This window comes from Alosa alosa, chromosome 4 (genome assembly GCF_017589495.1).
Source record: "Alosa alosa isolate M-15738 ecotype Scorff River chromosome 4, AALO_Geno_1.1, whole genome shotgun sequence".
NCBI lineage: Eukaryota > Metazoa > Chordata > Actinopteri > Clupeiformes > Clupeidae > Alosa > Alosa alosa.
This window is the reverse complement of record NC_063192.1, coordinates 14,193,890-14,217,477: the sequence shown is the minus strand read 5'-3', so window position 1 is coordinate 14,217,477 and position 23,588 is coordinate 14,193,890. Positions and strand designations below refer to the sequence as shown.

The window sequence follows — 23,588 nt, the reverse complement described above, 5'->3', positions numbered from 1 at the left end:
TTGGTTGTGCCATTCTGCTCTGGCTAGAACCTCTCATTCCCTCTGCATGTACATCACTTTTGTCACAGCGAGTGTTTAATATTTCAGACGCTATTGAAAGCAGAAATCATGGAGCCGCTTATAATGATGATGATGGCAGCGAAAGAAAAATAAAAGGAGCATAATCAGTAGCAATAATTAAGACAAAGACAATGATGATTATTGCTGCGGTAATATCATCATAATCGTTTCACTGATTTCAGACGGAGACAGAGAGCCAGGGGGTTGGTGGGGGGGTTGGGTGCAAAGTTTGAGGCCTGATCTCCACAACCAGGGGTCTGACAAATGCTGCAACTGTGTCACAATGTCACCAGCCGGATGGGCCATGGATGCGTCGTAGCAGTGTTTCCTCTAAGAGAGATAGAAAGAGAGAGCAATAGAGAAAGGGGGGGCAAGAGAGAGAACATGGGAGAGAGATACAGAGGAGCAATGGGAGTGAGAGAATAAAGGGAAAGAATACAGAGAGGCAGGCGTAATGTGGATTTAATGAAGGGGCTTTATGAACTGAAGGAAGAAGTAGAATGGAAGGAGAGGGGTGGGAGGAGTGTATGACGAGTGTAAAGAGGGAGGAGAAGAGAGAAAGGGGCATGAGAGATTATACTCTATCTTCCCCTGACCCCAGTGGGTCTGCACAGCCTGTCGAATACCCCACGTCCATCCCCCACGTCCACCCCAGCCCCTCCAGCCCCTGCCGTGTGAACACGAGGCCACTCCAATTTATGCCTCCATTTACCCACTGATGGACCGACCAGGGGAGATGGGACTTTAAAAGGTGACCTGTTGTCACATTCGCAGTGAGCTAATCACAGTCATGAGCACTGCTGACACAATCAACACCCCCCCCCCTCTTTCCCATCTCCTTCTTGTAACTCAGCGAAGGCATGCTCTCTCTCTCTCTCTCTCTCTCTCTCTCTCTCTCTCTCCATATGTTTGTCTTTCACCACCCCCTGATGTTCAATTTGTTTCTCTATGCCTTCCGTAATCAAGACCACATGCTCCTAATATGTCCTGTAAAATATTCTGATGTTTATTGAAGACAAGGGATTATTGTTAGCATTGCACAGGCTCAGTATACATTGCCACACTTAAGCCTGCAAGATAAAAAGGTGTCCAGTGTGTGTCTTCACTAATGACTTGCCAGTGTAATTTAGGTTAACCGTTTGGGCCGTTATGCCATTATGAGCAAGAGCATATTTTACAGCACAAACAGGCACAACGTGTTTTCACCTGTAGTGATATTATAAGGAGAAGAATTTTACAGTTCAGTACCAGTACACTGATGTTCAGCAACTTGTTAGCAATAGCAGCAGATGAGAATACTGAATGAGCTAAATCTTCGCCATGGGCTAATATGACAGCACAGTCGTTAGCCAGTAGTGGCACTGTGTACATTATGTGGTGTACATTATAGAACAGCCCACATTATATAAAGACTGGAGTGAGACGGTATGTCACATGGGGCAGTGATTTCCCATAATGCCTGCTGTGGCCCAGTATTTTCATCTCTACTCAGCACGGGATGTTTTGCCCTTTTCATCTTAAATATTTGCCGGGTCTCTTCTCTTCACTAGCCTGTGTCTGTGTGTGCATATGTGTTAGTGTGTATTTTGTGTGTGTGTGTGTGTGTGTGTGTGTGTGTGTGTGTGTGTGTGTGTGTGTGTGTGTGTGTGTGTATGTGTGTGTATGTGTGTGTGTGTGTGTGTATGTGTGTGTGTGTGTGTGTGTGACCCAGCTGCCTCACCTCATCTCCCTTTCTCCCTGCCCTTGTGTGTGTATGTCTGTGTGTGTGTGTGTGTGTGTGTGTGTCTGTGTGTGTCTGCAGGACCACTCAGAGTGAGACTCACGGCTGTGTGTTAGAGTGTGTGTGTGTGTGTGTGTGTGTGTGTGTGTGTGTGTGTGTGTGTGTGTGTGTGTGTGTGTGTGACTGTGTGTGTGGCTGTGTGAGTGTGTGTATGTGCGAGTCTCTGTGTGCCAGAGGGGGGTGGGGGGTCGGGGGCGGCCGCTTGCCGAAACAGCCCCTCCAGTCTCCTAGCAACAGAGCTGTTTGGAGCGGGACGGAGAGAGGGAGAGAGAGCAAGGGAGTGAGAGAGAAAGAGAGAAAGAGAGAAGTGAGGGAGGGATGTGTGTAGCATAATATGGCTTGTCTGGTGAGTGCAAGGGCCTGCAGGATTTGGAGAGACGGAGAGAAGGAGAGAGAAAGAGAGTGACGCGATGGAGAGAGGGATTGGGAGCGAGGAGGGTCCTCCTGTCTTGTGAGAGCTTCCACAGGAAATGGTGATTACCGACGCTGACATTTTGCCGCGCCTCTTTAAAACGGTATGATGATGAGGAAAGCACATATTCACTGGGCCATTGAACAGCTGTTCCCCTCCGAGGCTTTACCGCCAGTTTGGTTTAATGATTAAACACACAGGTTATTCAAACAGACACAGTAAGGTGTCATAATTACACTCGCGTACACCTTATAATGGACCTCTCCCTGTTAGAGCTTTTTGAAAATCTCATTGGTTCGCCCCATACACACGCCTGACCCCACAACCCCATTCTGATCTGCAGAATTTTTCTCCCTGACCCTTATTAGTGTAGTCCAGTGTCTGAGGTAGGGAGGCCTGCCGGCTGAAGGAGTAGTGTTATTATATGCCCGTGACAGCATCGTTGATCACCAACCGCCAGCGTCTGGGGAATTATTAATAATTTTACCCAGTCAGCCACGGCCCCCCACTCTCTCTCTCTCTCTCTCTCTCTCTCTCTCTCTCTCTCCGCTGGGGGAGGAGGATATGTTTGTCCCAGACAGTGTCCCGTGTCTAAGCCAGCGGTGCTGGGGGCGCTCCGCTGCGAGCCATGAGTGCCTCCTCCTCATCCGATTCCGCCGCCCCACCCCAGCCTGTCCCCACCCCCAGCCTCATGGCCCAGATTAGTCACACAGAGTCTTGCTCTGGACAGTGATGTGCCCCGAACAAGGCGATGGCTAGCAGTTTTGTGTGTCTGTTTACGCACCCAGTGTTTGTGTTTGAGTGTGCACATGTGCATGCGTACGTGTCAGCGATTTTGAGATAGAGATATTGACCACGGGGCGGGCAGTGTCAGATGCCAGTGTCCCACTAGCTTTGCTTTCTTCCTCCATATAATGTAAAGCACTTGCCTAGTTTTTTTGCATGTTGAAGAGGGACAATCTTAACAATACTATAATAAAATGAGGGAGAGAGAGTGAGACAGAGAGAGCTGAGCAAAGGAGAGAGAGAGAGAATAGACAGAGAACAAAGAAAGAAGATTCAGGATGAGGGCCATAAAAATTAGCTGGGGCAGAGAGATGAACGATTCTCAGTCTTACCTGTAGCACCTCCACTACTGCGACTGAAATGAACTGCTAATAATACCAATACCAATCTAAAATTTATAAAATAAAAATAATTAGCCAGAGTAGAGGGAGCACACGCACACACACACACACACACACACACACACACACACACACACACATGCACACGCACAAGGAGAGTGGCTGGAGAGGGCCGGATTAAAGCAAACCCGTTCTGTGTGCTGGTTTTAGTTGCCATAGCAACGTTCATTACCTGGCACTTGGGAGAGGGGAGCGAGGAAAAGGGAAGAGGGAGTGGGACAGATAAAGGGAAGGAAAGAAAGAAAGAAAGAACAAAAGAAAGAAAGAAGAGAAAAAAGAGAAAGAAAGAAAGAAAATGTGTTCATAGAAGTGGAGCCAGAGGAAGGAAAATATAAAAAGTATGTTTGTGGCAGAGCAGGGGAAGGGATAGAGGTTCCTCCAGGAAGCAGAAATGAGGAAGAGAGTAAAAGAGAGGGGAAGAGCAAACGAGATAAAGAAAGACACACAAGAGGGAAAAACCGTTGAGCTGCTGTCCCATAGACGTCTAGGGATCATTCCACTCAAGGGATTTTCCCCTGACACAAAAACTCTCATAGCCTATTAGGGACACAGATTGAGAAAAACATACACATTTCACCCTCAATACTTCTATTGGGTAAATGTTATGCCACAAATGAGCTTCTCTTCTATTCAATACTGAAGTCTTTTAAAGGTTTGCTTTGAAGCCTTATGTCTCTGTTCTCCGACCTGACAATAGCATGCATTAATTATGCAGTTACTGTATATTTGAAAGTAATAGTTGGTTCTCCTTTAGTCACGTTATGCGCTCAAGGTGTTCATCAAGTTACATATCATTCCTCATTATGTACCTAGGTGGAGGGTTTGAATGCATTACAATAGAAGAAGCAAGAGAACAAAGAGACCAGAAAGAAAACAGGAACTAAAGAAAGGAAACTAAAAAAAACAAAAACACATGTAGGATGTTACAGAGGGTACAGGAAACACGAACTGTTGTGAAAGAGATGAAGAAAAAAAAAAGAAAAAATGAAAAAGAAAGAAACAAAGGCCCAGCTAGCACGGGGTAGGTAACAGAAAATGCCCACGTGGGACAGACGGAGCAAGGCTGTTGTCTTAGCGATTTGAGGTCTTCCAGGTGTCACATGACCCGCTGCCCTGCACACCTGGTGTTAGTTTCCATGGTGACGGGGTCAGCTGCATGGAAAGCAGGTTTGGGGGGTATGATGGTAGCAGGAGGTGGAGCTGCACTCTTACAGTTGCCCGCCAAGGTGTTATTTCTAAACACAGCAGGGGGGCCGTCATATAATTTTGGCCTCCTCAAATCCCCCTTGCACGTTTTGAACAGCCCCTCAGTGCAGTTGCCCAACCCTCTTGAGTTGCACGTGAAATCTCATTTTGAGTGGGGAAAAGCCTCTCAGGATGAATTGGAGCCAAAACCACGAGGCTCAGGATGGAAGGTTTCCTCCTTGAACATCCCAGTGAGCCACACTGCCTGGTGTAGCTGAGGACCAGTCAAGCAGCACAGCCAAGGAAAGTGAGATGCTCTAACGAAGCAAAGCTTTTGAAAGCTACAGTATAGGGCTGTGACATCAGGCAGACAGCTTGCTGTGTGGGGGAAAAAAGGTGCCAAGACTCTCACTGCGGCTCAGCTGAGTGTGTGCTTAGTTCTTGTCGAGGGGGGGAAAAAATTAATTCTGCCGCAGCTCTGAAAGGCTTATACTAGACATTCTCAACCCTAAAAGTATCTGGTAGAAAGGCAATCCATTTGTTAAGTTTTGTCCCCGTCTAAGCTCTCCTTATACTGACACACTTGGTCACTGCACTTCTCTACTCTCATCATTCTTGTGCAAAGCCCTGTAGTTTGTGCTATGTGACTGTTTGTGTTTTTGTGTTTTTGTGTTTGTGGCTAATTGTCTTCTTGGAGGGATCACTGGCTCATTAACTTCCTGTGACCGTCTGCCCTTCCTCCTTTTACAGTGTTCAGACGGCAGTGCGACCCAGGACAGCTCCCTGAAGCGAGTGGCGGTGGTGGAGGACTTCTTCGACATCATCTATGCCATGCATGTGGAGATGGGGGCCGATCCCGGGCGAGCCCCCAAACATGCGGGCCAGAAGAAGACCTACAAGGCGGTGAGGAATTCCCTCCCTTAAACACCAATACCTTTCATTTAAATGGCACATTGAGAAAAAGGTGCTCATAGATCTATAATGGTCTAGAGAGAATAAATGCAACTTAATATCAGGATGCAAGTTGAGTGTTTTTTGGCAACATAGTGCGAATACTACTATATTCATTTAGTAGCGTAATAACAACTTGTTGATTAAATAGTTTTGTATTTATGTTATGATATGTACCAACATATAAAGGTATACATTGAAATTATATTAATATGATATATTTTAGTTACTTTTAAAATACATAAAAAAAACAATCAGGAGAAAGTAATGTATTGTTTATCCTCTCAAATGGCCTACTAAATTTAGAGGAAAGTGTTGTAAGACTGTAAATATTGTGACTACTGCAGTGGTGTAGTGGTGCTGGAAACCAGTATTTGGTTCTGCTTGTAGCACTAGAAGCAGAAGAAACAGCTATCTATATTGCACTGAGTGGTCTTATCTATTTTAAGTGGTTGGTATGTAGAGCATTCTGTAGTAAAGGTGATTTCAGTGTACTGTGTATGACTCTCTTACTTTGCAAAAAGGGTACAATCTTGTAAACACTTACATGGAGTTTGAGGAAGTTAAGCCTGTGGGCCTCTTATGAATAAAAATTGAAATAAAACAACATTTGGCACTCAAGTCCTGTCCTATTGGCTCATATTTGAGCATTGGCATGAGTGTGCTGGATAAAAAAGGCACTGTCAGATGGTTTTTTCTTTCTCTCACCTGATTTTATGATCTGCTTTTCGCCCCCCTCTAAATCATGTTCCATTGAGCGTGACTTATCACAAGCTACTACAGCACTGTCGATAGAATGAGCTCCAGGTAAAGTAAATGAATGGCTCGCCCCTCTCTGTGGTGCTGCCAGGAGCGCTGCTATGAAACGCTCGCCTGACTCACTTTGAAAAGGGCCACACTGCCAGTGAGCTCAATCAACAGCTCAAACTCCATTCTTTTTCTTGACCAGTTATATTTGCCTGATGTTTGCACTGCTACTTCTGCCTCACACCGAGCAGGTTACACGTATAGCCAATAGCAAGGGTGAGGGACTGAGGGTGGGGAAGAGACACCCTGGGCTGGCGCTCTTTGTCCCCAGAGCAGTGGTTAGTCACTGTGGGAGAGCAGGTGTCAGGTTCTAACTCCAGCCAAACACTGTGCTAATCGCCTAATTAGAGCAATTACAGGCCCAGTAGGTCTGTTTTCCTGACATTTGGCATTCAGGGGAAACCTCGACAGACCTGTTAGACTAGTGTCCATCAGGCGATCAAGAAAATCCGAAACTTTCTGCTCTTTGATTGGTTGTGACTTGCGGTAATAAAGTGTGACAAGTGGTGATTGCTTGTGATTGGATTGATTTGATCTGGCTTCAACCGGCCATGATAGGTTGTAATTAACTGTGACTGGGTGTCATTGGATTTTTCAGTACCCTTACCTGGACACTGCAAGAATGTGGTAGAATCACAAATACACATAATCTGTGCTTTACCAATTGTTAATGCCCAGATGTATACAGTTTTTCTTCCTGCTATGCCAAGCCATTCTGCATCTCAGAGATATGTCAATCAAACCACATGCTGCTTGAGCAAGGTAATTAAGACCCAGTTTGAACCAGACCCGTTTTGCAGCTTGCCTGCAGTGAGACATAGCTGTTTGGGAGGACAAATCATGTACAGTTCCTGTGCACCCACATCTTGCTCCAAGCTTTCCTGGCTTGCTGCTCTTTGATACCGCCCTCTTCTGGCAGCTGTTTGGAACTGCATGCTTCCTCCTGAGACCTGCAGTTTACTATTGCCTTGCAAGGAATTTGAGAACACTATAAATAAAAAGCAATTATCAGCCATTATATGAACACATATTCTCACATCAAGCCCATGAAGTTCAGTTGGCAGCATGTTTTGAACAAAACAAATCATGTGTGAACAAAGACTCATTGTATGGTATCATATGTTTTATAGCCAGCTTGATAGCAGAGTCAGAAAAGATATGGAAGAGGGCTGTAGAGGATACAGGCTGCATAGGAGACCACCTCATGTTTGTTAAAGTAAACAATTGATAGGCAGTCCAGTGGCAGAGAGCATGTCAGTGGAAAGTTGAAGGGGAGGTTGTGTTCAGAGGACAGTGGCATGGATGTGTGTGTGTGTGTGCGTGTGTGTGTGTGTGTGTGTGTGTGTGTGTGTGTGTGTCGTTTGGGGGGGGGGGGGGTTGTGATGTCTCCCAATGCCGTGGGACTCTCTTGGTCTCTGGAGTTAAGCCCTGTGTTGCTTCTTGCCCTGTAGAGAGATCCTGTCACGTCTCATCTCCTTGCCCCGACTAGACAGTGCTGGGGGTGGGGGTGGGATGGGTGTGTGTGTGTGTGGGGTGGGGGGCCTGGGTACCAAGTATCCCTCTCGGAGGTGCCACACATTTTTGGGTGGCCTTTCCTATCCCGCTGCCTGAGGTCTCGGAAGGAGAAGAACGCATCCGTGATACTCCCCTTGGCCATCCGGCTTCTCCTCTGTGTGTGTGTGTGTGTGTGTGTGTGTGTGTGTGTGTGCGCCTGTGTGTGAAGGTCACGTACGGCACAGACATGCCAGCAGGGTGAGAGAGGGATGGAAGCAGAGAGGGAGACGGAGAAGGAGAGGGACAGAAAGGTTAGGGACAGAGTGAGAAAGGAAGAAGAGATGGTTTGGGCTCAGGCCATTTTGTAGATTTTTATTTGAAATTGATAGAGTATGAGGTCAGGGAGAAGAATCAAAGGACCTTACACTCTTGGCACATCCTTGCCATTCTTTTGTCTCTATTCCTGTAAAGTGAGAACAAATCCCATAACATAAACAACAGTTTATGTTCTTTCTTATGGAAAGAATCTGGACCACTTGAAATGAAACCAAACACTCAGTCCGTTAAATATGTAAGGGGGGGGGGGTCCAGTCTACACTTCATCCTCTTCCCATCATTTCTCCTCGTGCTCCCTTTCCTTTGTGTTTGTGTGCTGGTCTCATTGTGTTACCGTCACATCTCTGCCCTGGATGCAGATTGCGGAGACATACGCCTTCTTACCCAGAGAGGCTGTGACCCGTTTCCTGATGAGCTGTGGAGAATGCCAGAAGAGGATGCACATCAACCCAAGCACTGCAGAGTTCAAAGGTCAGAGCCCCACATGGACTGACACAACATTCATATTGTTGAATTTCCCCTTGAGGATCAATAAAGTATCTATCTATCTATCTATCTATCTATCTATCTATATGCATACAACACACTCACTGCTGTATACCCTGGGACATTCACAACACATATATTGACACGCACACATCAAATTTAAGATAACCATCATGTAAGATGTGCTTAATACATAGTAAAGTACAATCAGTGACGTTTGTGAGATTTAATATTATAATTAATTTTCACCTCATCTCTGCATCTAAACCTGTAAACATCTATGCACAGTATCCATTAGCATATTTCATCTGTACCACTTAAGCAGCTAAGAGTTTTGATGGAAGAGATTATTCCAGATATTTCTTTGTTCTTAGTTATCAAGAAGTGCCTGGCTTGTGGCTGTGGCGTTGTACATTTCAGGGCTTCCGTTCTGCTCTGTAGATCAGAGGAAGTGAAAGTAGACCCTCTTGTCCGGGCGTGCGGTTGAGAGAGGCCATGAAACATCCAGGGTACTGAATACTAAATGGCACACAAGCTTGTTGCTTTGTAAAGCCCTCTAACCCAATTTGCCAAAAGATTAGAGTCCACTTGTGACGTATCCATATGCGGATCTATTAATTATTTGTCACCGGATTTTTATACAGGTCTAGTTTCTTTGGCTTGTACACAAAAGAATAAAACATTTGAAAAAGGCTAAATATAGTCGCAAAAAATGTATTAGGATTTTTTTAATTTGAAACAAAATTGACTAAAGTAATTGTAGAGACATTGCCTATTCTGGACCAATGAATAGCTGGATCAGTGGAGCCTTCCTGTCAGTCAACTCTGTCAGAGTTCTTAACCATGCCAGCAGAGGGGTGTCAAGACCACAGCTCTCTGAAGCAGCTGTCATGAGCATGCCGAATCACTGTACTGCCAGGAATGATGGCCTTGTAAAATTATGGTCGACTTTATAGCCTCCCATAGCATCTGAAAAATAAAATCGTTATATATAAATCCATGAAAATTGCATTAATCAATTTCTGCTTGTCATTTTTAATTAGTCTATTTCAGAAGTGTTTTTGTTTTGTTAGTGTTGTCTCTAACAATGGTCCTTAATAGAATCTGGAGGACACAGGGAATAATTGAAAGCTATCTTAATTGGGAATAATGGGGAATTTGGATTTGGAATTAAAGTGGGTTTCTGAAACTAGCATGCTGGTATGGTATTGATTTATTCCATGGGCATCCAATCCCTTCTTAGATAAAACTGCTCTGTTGCTCTGTCTTTGAATAAATAATGTGTGAGGATTTTATTCTTTAAAATAACAATTCCCTGTACGTGCCTGTTGAAGGATTTTGTTTTATAAATCACATTTAGAAACTGATCTGTTATATTTTACACCAGTTCAGTTACAACATGACGAAACACTTTTAATATATAAAACATGTGTGTGTGTGTGTGTGTGTGTGTGTTTTCTTCATTTTTTCCCTTTACAGAAAATGACCGTCCCACTTCTCTGGTCCCAGACCTCATTGACTATAACATGCCTCTTACTGCCACCTACCTGAAGCAGATGAAACTGCAGTGTATGAATGCCAATGAGCAGGTAAGCAAGCAGGGTGCTTCTCCTCTCACTCAGTGTGCAAGCATGACAACATTGCCTAAAGCTTGAGTGTATGGAGAACACTGTACATGGTGGTGTGGATCACAGGCATTAAAACACAACACAGTGCTCTGTAGTGAAGAATGGCTGTGCTGCCTATGAATATTTTATGGTGGTGGTTTGGCAGAGCTTTCCCTGCTGCAGGTTTTGTACGTCTTATTCTGTAGAAGTAATTCAGTGTGGTCTGATGATGATGATGATGATGATGATGATGATCGTGATAAGGGCCCTCAGCATTCAAGAAAGGACAAACAAGAAATAGATACTGCTTCATTCTCTGTAAAAAACAAATCGTATTGACAATTGAATAATATACTATAAATATCCATTTTTACAGTCATCATGTGCATTTTATTAATGTGCTTTCTTTGAGGTTACAAATATTTTGTTGTGTTTTGTCAGGTTATTAATGTAAAACATATAATTAATATACTCAAAACCATATCAGAGACATTATAAGGACTTTGATTGTATCTAAAGATTCAGAACAATGTATTGGGAATATACTCTCTTTGTTCCCTTAATTGCATCACTGCTGGTCTTGAAACTAAAGGCAAACTGCATTTTTAGCACTGAAGATATTGTGTTAGATTCAGTAAATGCTATTTAGCGTTGCCAGTGGTTGTTACTGTTTCATCTTATCACAGAATGTAGGCTTAGTTTTTAGGCTGTTTAGATAAACATTGACATGATTTTATTGACATGACTTTGATTAAACTTTAATGAGAGAACCGATCCTCTACATCGGTTCACTCTTTCAGGGTGCTGACAGTCAAAGCATATGAGTTCCTACAGCTCTCTGTGGGCTATATGCATTTCACCACAACAAAAATGCCACCATATTTTAAAGTATCACAGTATGCAAGTTTGTGAAGGATTGCAGTAGCACTTCATAAAAATAAGCATTTTCTTATTTCCCAGTTCTCGTCTTACCCACACACACACACACACACACACACACATAGAATCTAAACATTCCATAAGGTATCTATATGGTCTGTAAGATAGTGTGTTGGTAGCCAGGTAAATGGGTTGCCCCAGCAACAGTTACTACCTGAAATAGCAACTAATATGTAGCCTACTGAAGGTGTCTGTAGATCAGTCTTGTTAAGTGAAGAAAAGGCCAGTGAAGTGGGGAGGATGGGATGCTTGATGTACAGTCTTTGTAGTTCTGATATAATATGCAGCCTATTGTTTTCCATTGTGAAGTGGGGCATACATTTTTGAGTTATCTTTTGTCGTCATCATACAGTTAGGCCTACTAGATATAGTATGAAAGCACGTGCGTCAGAGCTTGATGTGCGAAGGCCAACATCAGAAAGAAATTCAACAGACTGTGCATGGTCTGAATGATAACACAAATGACCCGTGGAATGTTGCTGGTAGAGGGACTGTTCCTGATTGATTCACTAGAGAGCAGCATTTGTCTGTGAGTCCATTTGTCTTAAACCACAAACCAAATCAGCAAAGCAGCATTCATTAGTATCAGTCACACACAGGCTGTTAAAAAATGGGGAAATATGGTTTAACAAGCAAATATTATTGGCTCTAATTAGTACAGAGGCCAGGAGAATAGACTGTTCAGTCGAGGGCACGTAGGATGCTGTATAGAGCAGCTAAAGCCTCTTCTAAACAAAGAGGGAGGAGATAAGGGAAGTTTGGGGGGGGGGGGGGTCAAAGTTGTCAATCAAGTGCATAGGCATCCATTCAATCGACAGAGAGAGGGCAATGGCAATACAACTGACGTCACTCGAGTAAGCCCCTCCTCCTTCTTCGGAACTGAAAGTCCGTGAGAGACGCCCAGGGTCCAATGTCTCTCACACTGACAGGATATTGTCTAAAATTACCGGGCGGTTATAGAGGCTAGAAAACAGGAACAGCATTCTTTCACCGTGATAGACGGTGTGCTGGAAATAGATCCGGGACAAATCCGTTGTTGTTAAGGTAAGCTCCAAGCTGCTCCTATAGTGTTAGTGTATGAGCTAAAGAAAAAAAGAGAAATATTGGATGTGTTTACATACATTTCCAAATGTATAGCAATTTTCATTCAAGATTTGGGTTGTTTCGTTTCTTGGAAATATCGCTTCTGAGACTGCATTTGTCATTTGACACGCGCAGAATTGAACGGTAGCTGCAGTTAACATTTTACAAATGTGTGATGTCTTGACCTTTTGCCTAAATGCACATGAATGCATTCATGGTGCGATCAAAATACCCCCCCCCCCTGAATAATATATTACCTTTAAAGAATTAATTCGTTTTATCTATGTTTTAACCCCCTGCGCATTCTCTTCTGCAAGAGCACTTGGATAGAACTGTGTTCTCCAGTGTTTGCGGAAACTTTAATCGTACCGGCCTGGAAGGATTAGTTCGTACTAGCCTATTCGTTTACTCTTTAGGCTAACGCAACTCTATGTTTTTGCTTATACTATGTTTGTTTATTATGCCTTAAAATAAGATATATTAATGGAATCGATTATAGGATTTACGTGTGTTTGATATCAGATGTGCTATGCATTATTTCAGGTTTATTGAACATATTGTTGTGGTCTGTACTTACACCTGCATAATTTTTTTTTTGGTGCTTAGGGTGTTTTTGTTTGCATACCAATTCTTAATTCTCAGCTAAACAGTCTGATAGGGGAACTGGGTTTAGTTGTTGAAATTCCCTTAATTCACGTGTCAAGTTACCTGCAAAAAGAGCTTTCAAATTATTCAGAGCTGACTGCAGTGCAGCTGCATGCTCTAAGGGCTGGTTGGCTTCTGTTCTGAGCATCACAAGTGTCAACGACAGGGAGGGAGGGAGGTAACAATTTGTAGGAAATCCATGTTTGTATTGTAATAGGTTTGTCTCCTTGTAAGTGGGGCTGTGTGTGTGTGTGTGTGTGTGTGTGTGTGTGTGTGTGTGTGTGTGTGTGTGTGTGAGAGAGAGAGAGAGAGAAAGAGAGAGAGAGAGAGAGAGAGAGAGGTTTGAGTGAGATGCTTTTGGAGCTGTTTGTGTTCTGAAAGAGGAAGCATGCCACAGTAGAGGGCTAGAACTGGACTCAGCTGCGTCGAGTCTCAATGGGGCAGTCAGTGTGGCTGCCTGCCATGCTGGTAGGAGTCAGAGGTTGTGTATTAGGGTCACGCCGTTCTGCTCCACTGAACCAGGCTGGAGGCGTACACAGAGGTTAACGCTCTTAAAAACACAGTGTTAAAAAGCACTGTGCCGCTGCTTTTAGTCCAGAGCACCACAGTCAGTGCCCATCACAGTGCATTATCAGGACCTCTCTCTCTCCTCCTGTCTGTCTCCCCATCACTATCTCTCCTCATTCTCTCTGTGAAGTGCCTCTGTCACACTTTTGTTCTGTCACACCCCTCTCTGCTGTTGCTCAGGTTGTGCCTCACTTGTACAATAAAAGCTCATTCACTTTACATAAAAGCTTTTGCTCTATGGTTTAATGTATAGGGAAATGCAGTGACATCACTATGTTGCGTCTTCTGTTTCTCTCGCTCTCTCACTCCCTCACACACACACACACACACACACACACACACACACACACACACACACACACACACATACACACTCCCTTACTCTTTCGTTTCCTTACAACTATCTTTTTCCTCACTGAACCCCCACATTCACACACATACACACCCTCTGCCACTCATCATCTCTCACCCACCCCCTCTGTCTCTCGCTCTCGCTGCCTCTCACCCCACCCCTCCACCCCATCTCACTCTTTTGGTCAGGATTGAGCAGCTGGAGGAGCAGCTTCTGTGCTAAATCCTCTCAACTCATCAGACCGTTTACCAGCCGATCCCCCTTTCCCCCTCCACTTGTCCCATACATCTCTCCATCTCTCTCTCTCTCTCTCTCTCTCTCTCTCCCTCCCTCTATCTCCTGCTCTTATTCGGCCTTCAGCCTTCCATCAGTGTGTCTTTAGCTCACATTAGGCCCCCCTGTTCTTATGTCACGCCTCTTCTTAGGCCCTCAAAAAAGCTCCTCCAGAAGTCCCACTTCCTCCTAGCCCATGCTCAATTTCCACCTCTCTCTCTCTCTCTCTCTGTCTTTCTCTTTCTCACACCTCTTCTCTTTTTCCTTTGCTTTCTATGAACAGTGATGCTCTCCTCCCCTTTAACCTCAAAATCCCCATGTACTTTATGCTTGACTCTCTTGACTTTGGTCTCTCTCTGCTCTTCTTGCTGTTCCCCTTCTTTTTCCTCCTCTCCCTTTCATTCTCTCTCTCTCTCTCTCTCTCTCTCTCTCTCCTCAACCCCATCTCTTGTTCATGCACACCATTATGCCATGCCCCACTTGGTGCCTAATAGAGCCAGCTCTAAACACATGAGGGAAGGCTGTCTCACAGGAGGCTGTGCCGTACATGTACCTCTCAATCTGTGTTTACATGGATCTGTATGTGAGCGTGTCTGTGTCTGTGTCTGTGTCTGTGTGACTGTATGTGTGTGTGTGTGTGTGTGTGTGTGTGTGTAGGTCTATTAGCTGTTAGTATGTGTATGAGAGTGCTTTATGTTTGCTGCGTGACGTTGTTGTGTGTCTGTGTGTCTGTGGTGAATCACTATATGCATACATGTGTGTCCTTGTTGGTTAATTGGCATGTTGGGCATAGTATTACTTTGCTTCTAGCACCAACGCCACCAACCACTTCCACCAAGACCTCAGTCAGATGGATAGCGGAGCTGCATGAGTCCTCTTATGTTCGCAGAACCACTGACGGCCAGTACTGTGCGGTTGTTAATCAGCTGCGGTCGTGGAGTGGAACTGCAGCATCATGAAATTTACATTTGAATTTAGTCACAGCAGGCGTTTTTGCCTTCCGCAAATGTGCAGGTAACCCACTTAGGACGTGGTCGAATTTGTTACAATAACTGGGCCTTAGGCTCTGTGAAGTGTAGTAGACTATGGGAATTGTTAATAGTCATGTAAATGAATGAAACTGAATTTAAATAAAGGCAAACAGTGAATTGAAACTTCATGGAAGCTTAACAGATTTTGTTACTCAGCGGGAAATATTAGACAAACCCAAAGAGGCACTAAGTGAAATTTAGACACTTGACTCTAAATGTTAAAGAGTGTCTAAATGTTAACTCATATTTGTGTATTTAGAATATATGTTTAAACAGAAAGCCTTAGTTAAGCTGTACCTATAATCTTCATTGTGCGGATATGGTGTGTTGTAAGTCCAGTCACATTGCTGCTTCAGAGAAGTCTGATACTCCTGCTTTGTTTGCTCAAGGCCTTACATGCATTCACATCTGCATTTCTTCCCTTTTCACTTTCATATTCCCATATATGTACATTCCTTCCCTTTTTCACAGATATTTACATCAAGAGCTCACTGCTCAGAATAGTAATACATTTGCTGCAGCGTTTGCGTTCTCTGGGTATACATCCACACCCTGTATAGAAGGACCGTTTCTTCTTCTTTCATGTTTAGTTTGGGAGTGGGTGTGGGGAAGGGCTTTGAACCCTTACCCACCATCCCATCCGGTCCCCATGGTTACTCAGAGAGAGAGCGGCCATCTTCACCCTGGTGAAATATGAAGGGTTGTGAGTCACGTCAGCCGCCAGCATTTGTGGGGGTTGATTTTGAGTAGAGGGCTGGGCATTGAAGTGGGGGGGTGGGGGGCGGAGTGCGGAGGTATGGCTGGAATTGCCTATAGATTTTGTGTGTGTTTTTGTGTCAGTGGTTGTGTGTGTGTGTGTGTGTGTGTTCATGTAAGTGTAAATCTATGTATGTGCTAGTGTATGTGTATAGCATGGTGTGTTTGTGTGTGTGTGTGTGTATCTGCCTTTGATGGGGTTGGGGTAGCAGCATTAAAGAGGGGCTTCAGTACTCCAAGCCTCAGAAAATTTCACTGGGGATGGGGGCAGGGATGGAAGATGAGAAGATGCAGAGAGAGAGAGTGTGTGTGTGTGTGTGTGTGGGGGGGGGGCTGTCACATAGCAGACTGAGACAGGATGGGAACAGGGCAGGCTTGATGAGGGACAGGGTATACCACTGGTCTTTGATTAAGAGCCTCTATGTAAAAAGACAAGGTATATTTGACAGGGTAGTAGCAGCATACAAAGAAGACACAGAAGAAATCCGCCACGTCAGGAGAACCTCAGAACCTGAATGCTGTGCTCAGGGGACTGTTTGATGTGCTACGTTACACGGGTGTCCTCCGGCTTTGTTTGTTGTGGTAATGAATGATGGTGGTGGGAGGGTTGGAGGGGGTGGGGGTGTTAAGTCTGATTGCATTGTGATGGTGGCACCGTGTCCAGATGGCAGGTTTATAATCACTCCCACTACCTGTGAAACACGGGCCACATCACCGCATTGTGTCAGGGGGAGTGAGGGGGGTGAGTGACGGAGAGACAGATGAATGGGAAAGGGCAAATGAATAGAGAGGGCCAGGGGTGACACCGCACCCACTCACTAAGGGTGCTAAATGTGTCAGGACATGTCAATCTATCTCGACCATAGTAGAGTCCTCAGTACATTAAAGCATTCACCCCTGAGTTTACACACGACCCGCACAGTGTGTATTTTTTTATGTGTGTGTGTGTGTGTGTGTGTGTGTTGCTGCACGTGCAAGCAGATTTATCCTTAGATTGCCCTGGACATGAAATGAAAGATTAAAGGTGTTTGAATATGTGTGTGTGTGTGTGTGTGTGTGTGTGTGTGTGTGTGTGTGTGTGTGTGTCTGTGTGTCTGTGTGTCTGTGTGTGTATTGAGGTTACCGAAAGATTTGTGGGTCCACACATATTATTGTGCAAACATGAATGCGTTAGCCTATATAAGCCAAGGCCCACAGTATTACAGAAGCAGGGTCCTGAAATCCTCTTGTAATTTGGCACTGTGGGGAAATGCCCAGACGCCATCCAGCATATACGTCAGTGTCTATATATTTACGCGTACATGCACACATATACAGTATAAACACCCCATAAGCATGACACTATATGTGTGTGTGCATTAGTGTGTGTGTTTTTAAACCAGCGTCGCCCTTCGCTTACAGCCCATCAGCCCATTTCTACTTACAACCCCCATTGCCCCTCAGCACCCATTACCCCCCATACCCCCACCCCCCCCCCCCAACCGCTGCACTCGTGTTGATGTTCCGCTCAGCTGAGCATCTTTGGGGCCCCTACTCCAGCCTGGTAAAAATAGCAGCGCTCCAAGTCACTTATTATTTAACAGGGAGTGTTTTCCCCTCTCCCCATGTCTCCCTCTCCCTCCATCCCTCTTCCCATTCCCGGCCTTTGGAATGTCGCGAGTGGGCTCTGGTGCTTCCTCAGGAAGGCACAGACTGTAAATACTGAAGGTGGCGGCGCTCGCGGCCAAACGCTGATGGGAATGACAGCTGTGTGTTGGTGTTGTGTTGGTGTGGTGTTGTGGAAAGGGTGTTCTGCTGTTGTTTGCTGAAGGAGGACATACATGTACATGCACATGAAGGAATTCCTGGTCTGGGAATTCAGTGGTGGTGTTTTTTTTGTGTTTTTTTTTTAATCTCTCAGAGGAAATAACACATTATATTGTGCTTTAATGTCACCAGTTAAAATAAACAAGCTATAGGCAAGCTGAGGAAACATCTGATACATTTTTATGAGGTCTTTCATCTAAACATGTCAGTCGTTAGTATCCACTAATTTCACAGAGCAGATTTTGAAAGTAAGTCACAATTTCAAAGTGTTATTGTTGGGCTGGGACATCACTGATTTTTTAAATGCATAGTATGCATGGGTAATACCAGTAGTGCCAGTCTAAATAAACTAGTGTGCATTACTCAACACTAAATCCAAGACATATACAACTGTAATCAAACGATCTTTCTTGACATAGCTATAACAACAAATGGGGTTGATTTCATACATTAATGTATACATAAAAAGGTAGAGAGAGAGTGATGGTAACAGAGGGAGAGACTGAGAGAGACAGAAATAGGTGCAAAGTGAAGACAAAGTGCACACATGTGATATTGTTCGTAAATTAACACACCCATCATCTCCCATCATAGACTATTTCCGGACTCTTCCGGCACATTATAAATGGCTACAGAAATGCAGCCTTCCTTCTGTCTCAGCGCCTGAACCAAGGGCCCATTTTAAGGGAAGTATAAAAGACCCTGAGAGGGAGATGATTGAAGCTCGGTGCCACAGGTAATTTGAACACGCCCCTCTGTGGCGGTGTGATTGATGGGGGCCTGTTACGGGTGCTCTCGCGTTTCCTCACTCTCAGCTGTGCTCCGGTGACGGATGTCACTGGATAGCTTATCATTATTTGAAAAGACCGCCGACCATATCTGTCTCGCCCCAACACTAGCTGCTGTGACTGAGTGGCAAGCTTTAGACAAATGAGACGGGCCATTTAGCCCTGTCCACGGGGCATTTATTTAACCACCTGGGCTTTTCACTTACCTCCTGCACCAGCACTATGGAGGGGGGGGGGGTTGCAGCATATACCTTTCTCAACTGGGGATTGGGACTGTCTAAAATACGATCGTTTTATGGGAGAAGAAGATGGTGTACATCTGCAGTTTGGAGAAGGGAAAACGAGAGTGACATTGTGGTACAGGGTATACATTTTATTGCAGTGAAATGTTACTTTGTTTTTCAGAGTCAGACTAGAGACAGGGTTAGTGCTGCCCGTCGTCCTTCAGAGTTTTTCCACTTCTTTTGGCTGTAGAATCAATTTATCAATTTTCAGGGCACATACCGGTACACGGCACATAGCACACAATTAATTTTGGAGCTGTATAACCAAAGGCAGAAACGGTACTGTAGAGTGATTTCACGTTGCAGGTTTAAAATGTAACCTTTTTTCTGTCTCACATTTCTGTGCCCTTCTTCTATTATTGACTTTTCTTTTACCTTCCTTACTATGTGGCGTCCTGAATGAGCGGGTTGTGTTCAAGGCTGAAATTTGACATCAGCAACAGGAATGGAAGTGTATTGTGTGTTGAAGTTTAAATAACTGAGCATACAAGTCATGGCTGAGATGAAGAGAAGAGAGAAATTGGAAGCCTCAGAGTACTGACGTGAATCTTTGAGTCTTTCGTTCTCATGTTAAACCTAACCTGCTCAACCAACTACCAACATATTGCGGAAAAAACCCCCCAAAGATCCAAAGCATGTTTGACAATAGTGCTTAACATCTCCAGTCTTGGCATCAGATCTGCAACCTATAGATTAGTCTGTTTAACTCTTCCTGACCTCAGTATAACAATATAGTGTTAGTGTAATGTTTGTGCTGGGTTTGTGTAATGTTCTGATGTTGTTCTGTCGTGTTGCAGGATGACAGTTCGGTGAGCAGTGAGGACATGGACATGGCAGAGCCGGCGTGGGTCTCCGCTGAGCGCGCTCCCATTCCCGCCTCGAATTCCGCTCCGGCCGCCGCTCTCGCTCTCGCCGCGGCCGCGGTCGCTGCTGCCTCCGTACCGCAGCCCAGCCCACCCCGAGAAAGCCCCCAGCCCGCCATCAAAGAGGAGGACGGTAAGCAGACACCACTCACACAGTTTAACACAGTTCAAGTGCTTTCATTTGGGTCCAGAGGGAGACGCAACAAAACAACACACACACACACACACACACAAGCACAAGGTGTATCCTAAGGCTTTGTATTACAGTAACATACACAGATGCAGTAGTTGTGCAAACACACATAAACAGGAAATACATATGCCCATTAATTCTGAATCACAAACTGTACTCTGACAGAATGAAACTCTGAGTCAGAATGAGCAGGTCACCCAAATTCCATCATTAAAAAGTAGGGGTGTGAATCTCTCATGTAAAAGACGATACGATTCGCATCTATACATGGGCACGATTCGATACAAGAAAAGATACATGTTTATAAAAAACGATTCAGTACGATTCAATGCGATTTGATGCAATTCGATGCAGTTCAAGAATGGAAAGCATTCTGAAAGATTTTTTATAATTTGCTGAAGGTGCACATTCATTTTATATTATCAATTATCATGGTCATGGTTGTCAATCAGGCAACAAAATTTGTGAATATGATTATCTAAACTGAGGTTTGTTTCATATACTGTATTGAAATAAAAAAGAATAGTCTACATTTCAGTCAAACACAGCAGCCAAATACAACATAAAAATACATTTTTATAGACTTTACAGATTTTATAGAGTTAAATCTGATTGTTTTCATGGAGCTGTAGCCTTGTTGAGGTAAGACAATACCGAAATAAAATAAAACAGTGCTTAAGACACTCTTGGCCTTTTCTCATATAGGCCTAGCCTACCCTACAAGAATAAAATAGACCTACAAATCAATGAACTCTCTGGGCTTATTTTGTTCCAACAGTAGACCTAATGCAGAAACCTAAAATGCCACAAGTCTGAGTGAATATGAACAAAATCATTGGCTAATAATTTATGCATCATTTTAGCAGCAAGGGCCAAATTATTAAGGAACATTAAGGAAATCCCTTCATCAAAGGTAAGGCTACTCTACAGACTACCGTTGCTGTTTAGGAATGCTATAAGTGCTTAATTTCGGCTGGATTTCAAAAAACAAAAGCCGACCGAAAGTGCAAGTTGTCACATGGTTAAGTTGCAATAGATGTATGGGTAATGAGGTCATTTGACAACTTTGGGCAATGAATGTAACCAAAAAAAGAACTGCATTACCCACAATTCCGTTACCCGCGATAGTTTCAAAACGGTGAGCAGAAAAGGTTGTGCACCGATTCATAACAAGTAAATCGATATAATGACCGGTTCATTTCAGTTTTTTTCCGATACGGGGCTTCACGTATCGATGTAGCCGTATCTTACACGTTAAAAACGGATACCGATACGCATCGGTTAATCTTTACACCCCTATTAAAAAGTATGCTCAGGTGTATCAGCATAAACAGTTGCACATACTTAAATATTTTTGATGTTTATGCATAAATACATGTTAAAAACATAGACACAACACACTGCCAGCATTATTATTACACAGTCATTTCCCTGCAACCCCCCTAAAAGGTCCTTACTATTTTTTTGTTAACAAAATATACATACGCATATTTTACCAGTGAGTATTTTTGTTGTTAACACATTGTTAACATGCTGTAGTAGTCTATTTCTAAAGGCTGAATTGATTATTTGTGTTTTAAAATTAAAATAAATATGTTAATTCAAACTACTGCTGCTTACAGTGTTCAACCCTTGTAAATGAATGCATGCTGGAGAAACCCTTTGCTGCAATTAAGTCTTTTAAAGTGAGACCGTGCCAGCGTGCCTGCAGTGTAACACCCACCAACGTGATAATTTCCCACCAACGTAATAAACCAATCATTTTTAAGTTTGCAGGAAGTTATTGCATTGGTCGGAAGGTTAAAAGAGTTATCACACCAATGTAATAAATCACTGAATTAGTGAAATGATATCTGTATAAGGTATAGTTGCATAATTGTCACCATCTACACCAATTTACTGTAATCACCATAAAGCTTTTTACCCCCCCCCCCCCCCCCCCCCTTTACTTTCTACCTTTACTTATTATGCATTATCTTTACTAGGGGCCAAGCAGAGCTACATGGACAGGTCCCTGCCTCTTACAGTAATGTCATGGTTTGTACGCTCACTCTGTGCACACTGTCTGTCTAGCTTTGCTTGGCTCCTAGTGAAGGTGAGGAATAAAAAGTAAAGAGAGAAAGTAAAGGGGGGGGGGGTCTATGGTCATGAGATTGAGGTGACAGTTGTGCAACCATACCATTACAACTGATAAAACAGATATCATTTCACTAAATTGGTGATTTATTACATTGGTAGGAAGTTAATGTAATAACTTCCTGCAAATTTAATAAATATTGGTTTATTACGTTGGTGGGAAATTATTACATTGGTGGGAAGTTATTACGTTGGTGGGTTTAAAACCTGCATATTTTTATTATGTTGGTGGTTTATTACATTGGTGGGTGCTACACTGCTTTGTTGTCACCCCTATTTTTTTAGGTAGAATTTGTACGGCACAATATAGGTTTATGAGATGGTGGTCCTGGACTTTAGTGCTACAGATTTTTAGTAGGATCAGGGCTTGACTGAAGCATTCTAGAACGTTCACTTCACTGTTTTCAGTCGCTCCAGTGTCGCAGCCTATCGCTCTCCCATGCCTTGGTTTCGCAACCCACTGCAACAGGTTTCTTACAATATTGTGTAGAATATATCTCTAATCATTCAGGTCTTGCAAATGAGAAATGTTCCCACACCTGATGTTACCACCATATTTCACAATTGGGAGCATGGTGCTTGTTGGGGCATGGACGTTGTTAGATTTACAGCCCTGTTGCATACTAAGGATTGACCAAAAAGCTTTACTGTGGTCTCATATTACCATAAAAATAGTTTCCAACCCTCCATAAAAGCAACTTCCATTTAATGCTTTCATATGCATTGTTGATCGTTTTCCAGGCTCTTGTCCAGTTTTTATGGGTCTGATTATGATTATAATCTTTTGAGTGCGGACTCCTATACTCCCTGCACCCCAATTCCAGGCGTAGAAATCTGTAGATTTATGGGTTGGACTGCAGTGGCCTCCTTCAGTAGTTACAGCAATAACTTCCTTCAGTAGTTATAGTAATAACTTCTGTGGATGTTTAGTTTGGGAGACAGCCTCATCTATAAAACATCTGGGTGTGGTGTGATGCAACTTTCACTGCTTATAGGTTCCAGTGGTGTACACAGTCATTTAGTGGTCCTCAATTAGACATGACACTTGGATATATTGTTGTAATCTTTCTCTCATTTAAGCATTTCTCCAAACCAATAAATGTACTGCTTAGGAAGAGATGTATCTAAGACAATTAGTTTCTCTTGTAATTGTGAAAATGATGATGCTTTCAGGGGGTTGAATGAATACTTTTGCAGACCACTGCATTTATATATGTATGTACTGCATGTGGAGCCAATATTTCTTGTGGAGCACAGTTGGTTATTTTCATATTTATCTTTGCCATGTGTAACGGATGCCAGCTAGCTTAGCTGTGCTTGTGGAACGTTGGTAAACCTCACTCCCCGACGCCTCAAGAGTGCTACTGGCATGCGAGCCAGTAGCCTGGGCTATTGGCTCAATTGTTAGCGCACTCTCCTCCCGATCTGAGGTGCTGCTGTTTCGCGGGTTCGAGTCCGGGCGTGTGCAGGGCTGAATCGCGCAGGTTCAACACAACGCAGGTTACATTGGTGCCGTGACCCGGATTGGGTGTGAGGTTTAGGGGGGTGAGTGTAACGGATGCCAGCT

The 23,588-nt window shown here is 43.8% G+C and overlaps 1 protein-coding gene across 2 annotated transcripts in view; it reads left to right on the top strand.

Moving 5' to 3' along the window:
- nol4la (nucleolar protein 4-like a) overlaps positions 1 to 23,588 on the top strand; it is a 47,092-nt gene that overhangs the window by 10,152 nt on the left and 13,352 nt on the right. For both annotated transcript variants that reach the window (XM_048241455.1, XM_048241454.1), the window contains exons 2-5: positions 5,375 to 5,527; positions 8,572 to 8,683; positions 10,178 to 10,287; positions 19,627 to 19,825. In XM_048241455.1, the coding sequence (XP_048097412.1) occupies positions 5,375 to 5,527; positions 8,572 to 8,683; positions 10,178 to 10,287; positions 19,627 to 19,825 (574 nt within the window). The remainder of the gene's footprint in view (positions 1 to 5,374; positions 5,528 to 8,571; positions 8,684 to 10,177; positions 10,288 to 19,626; positions 19,826 to 23,588) is intronic.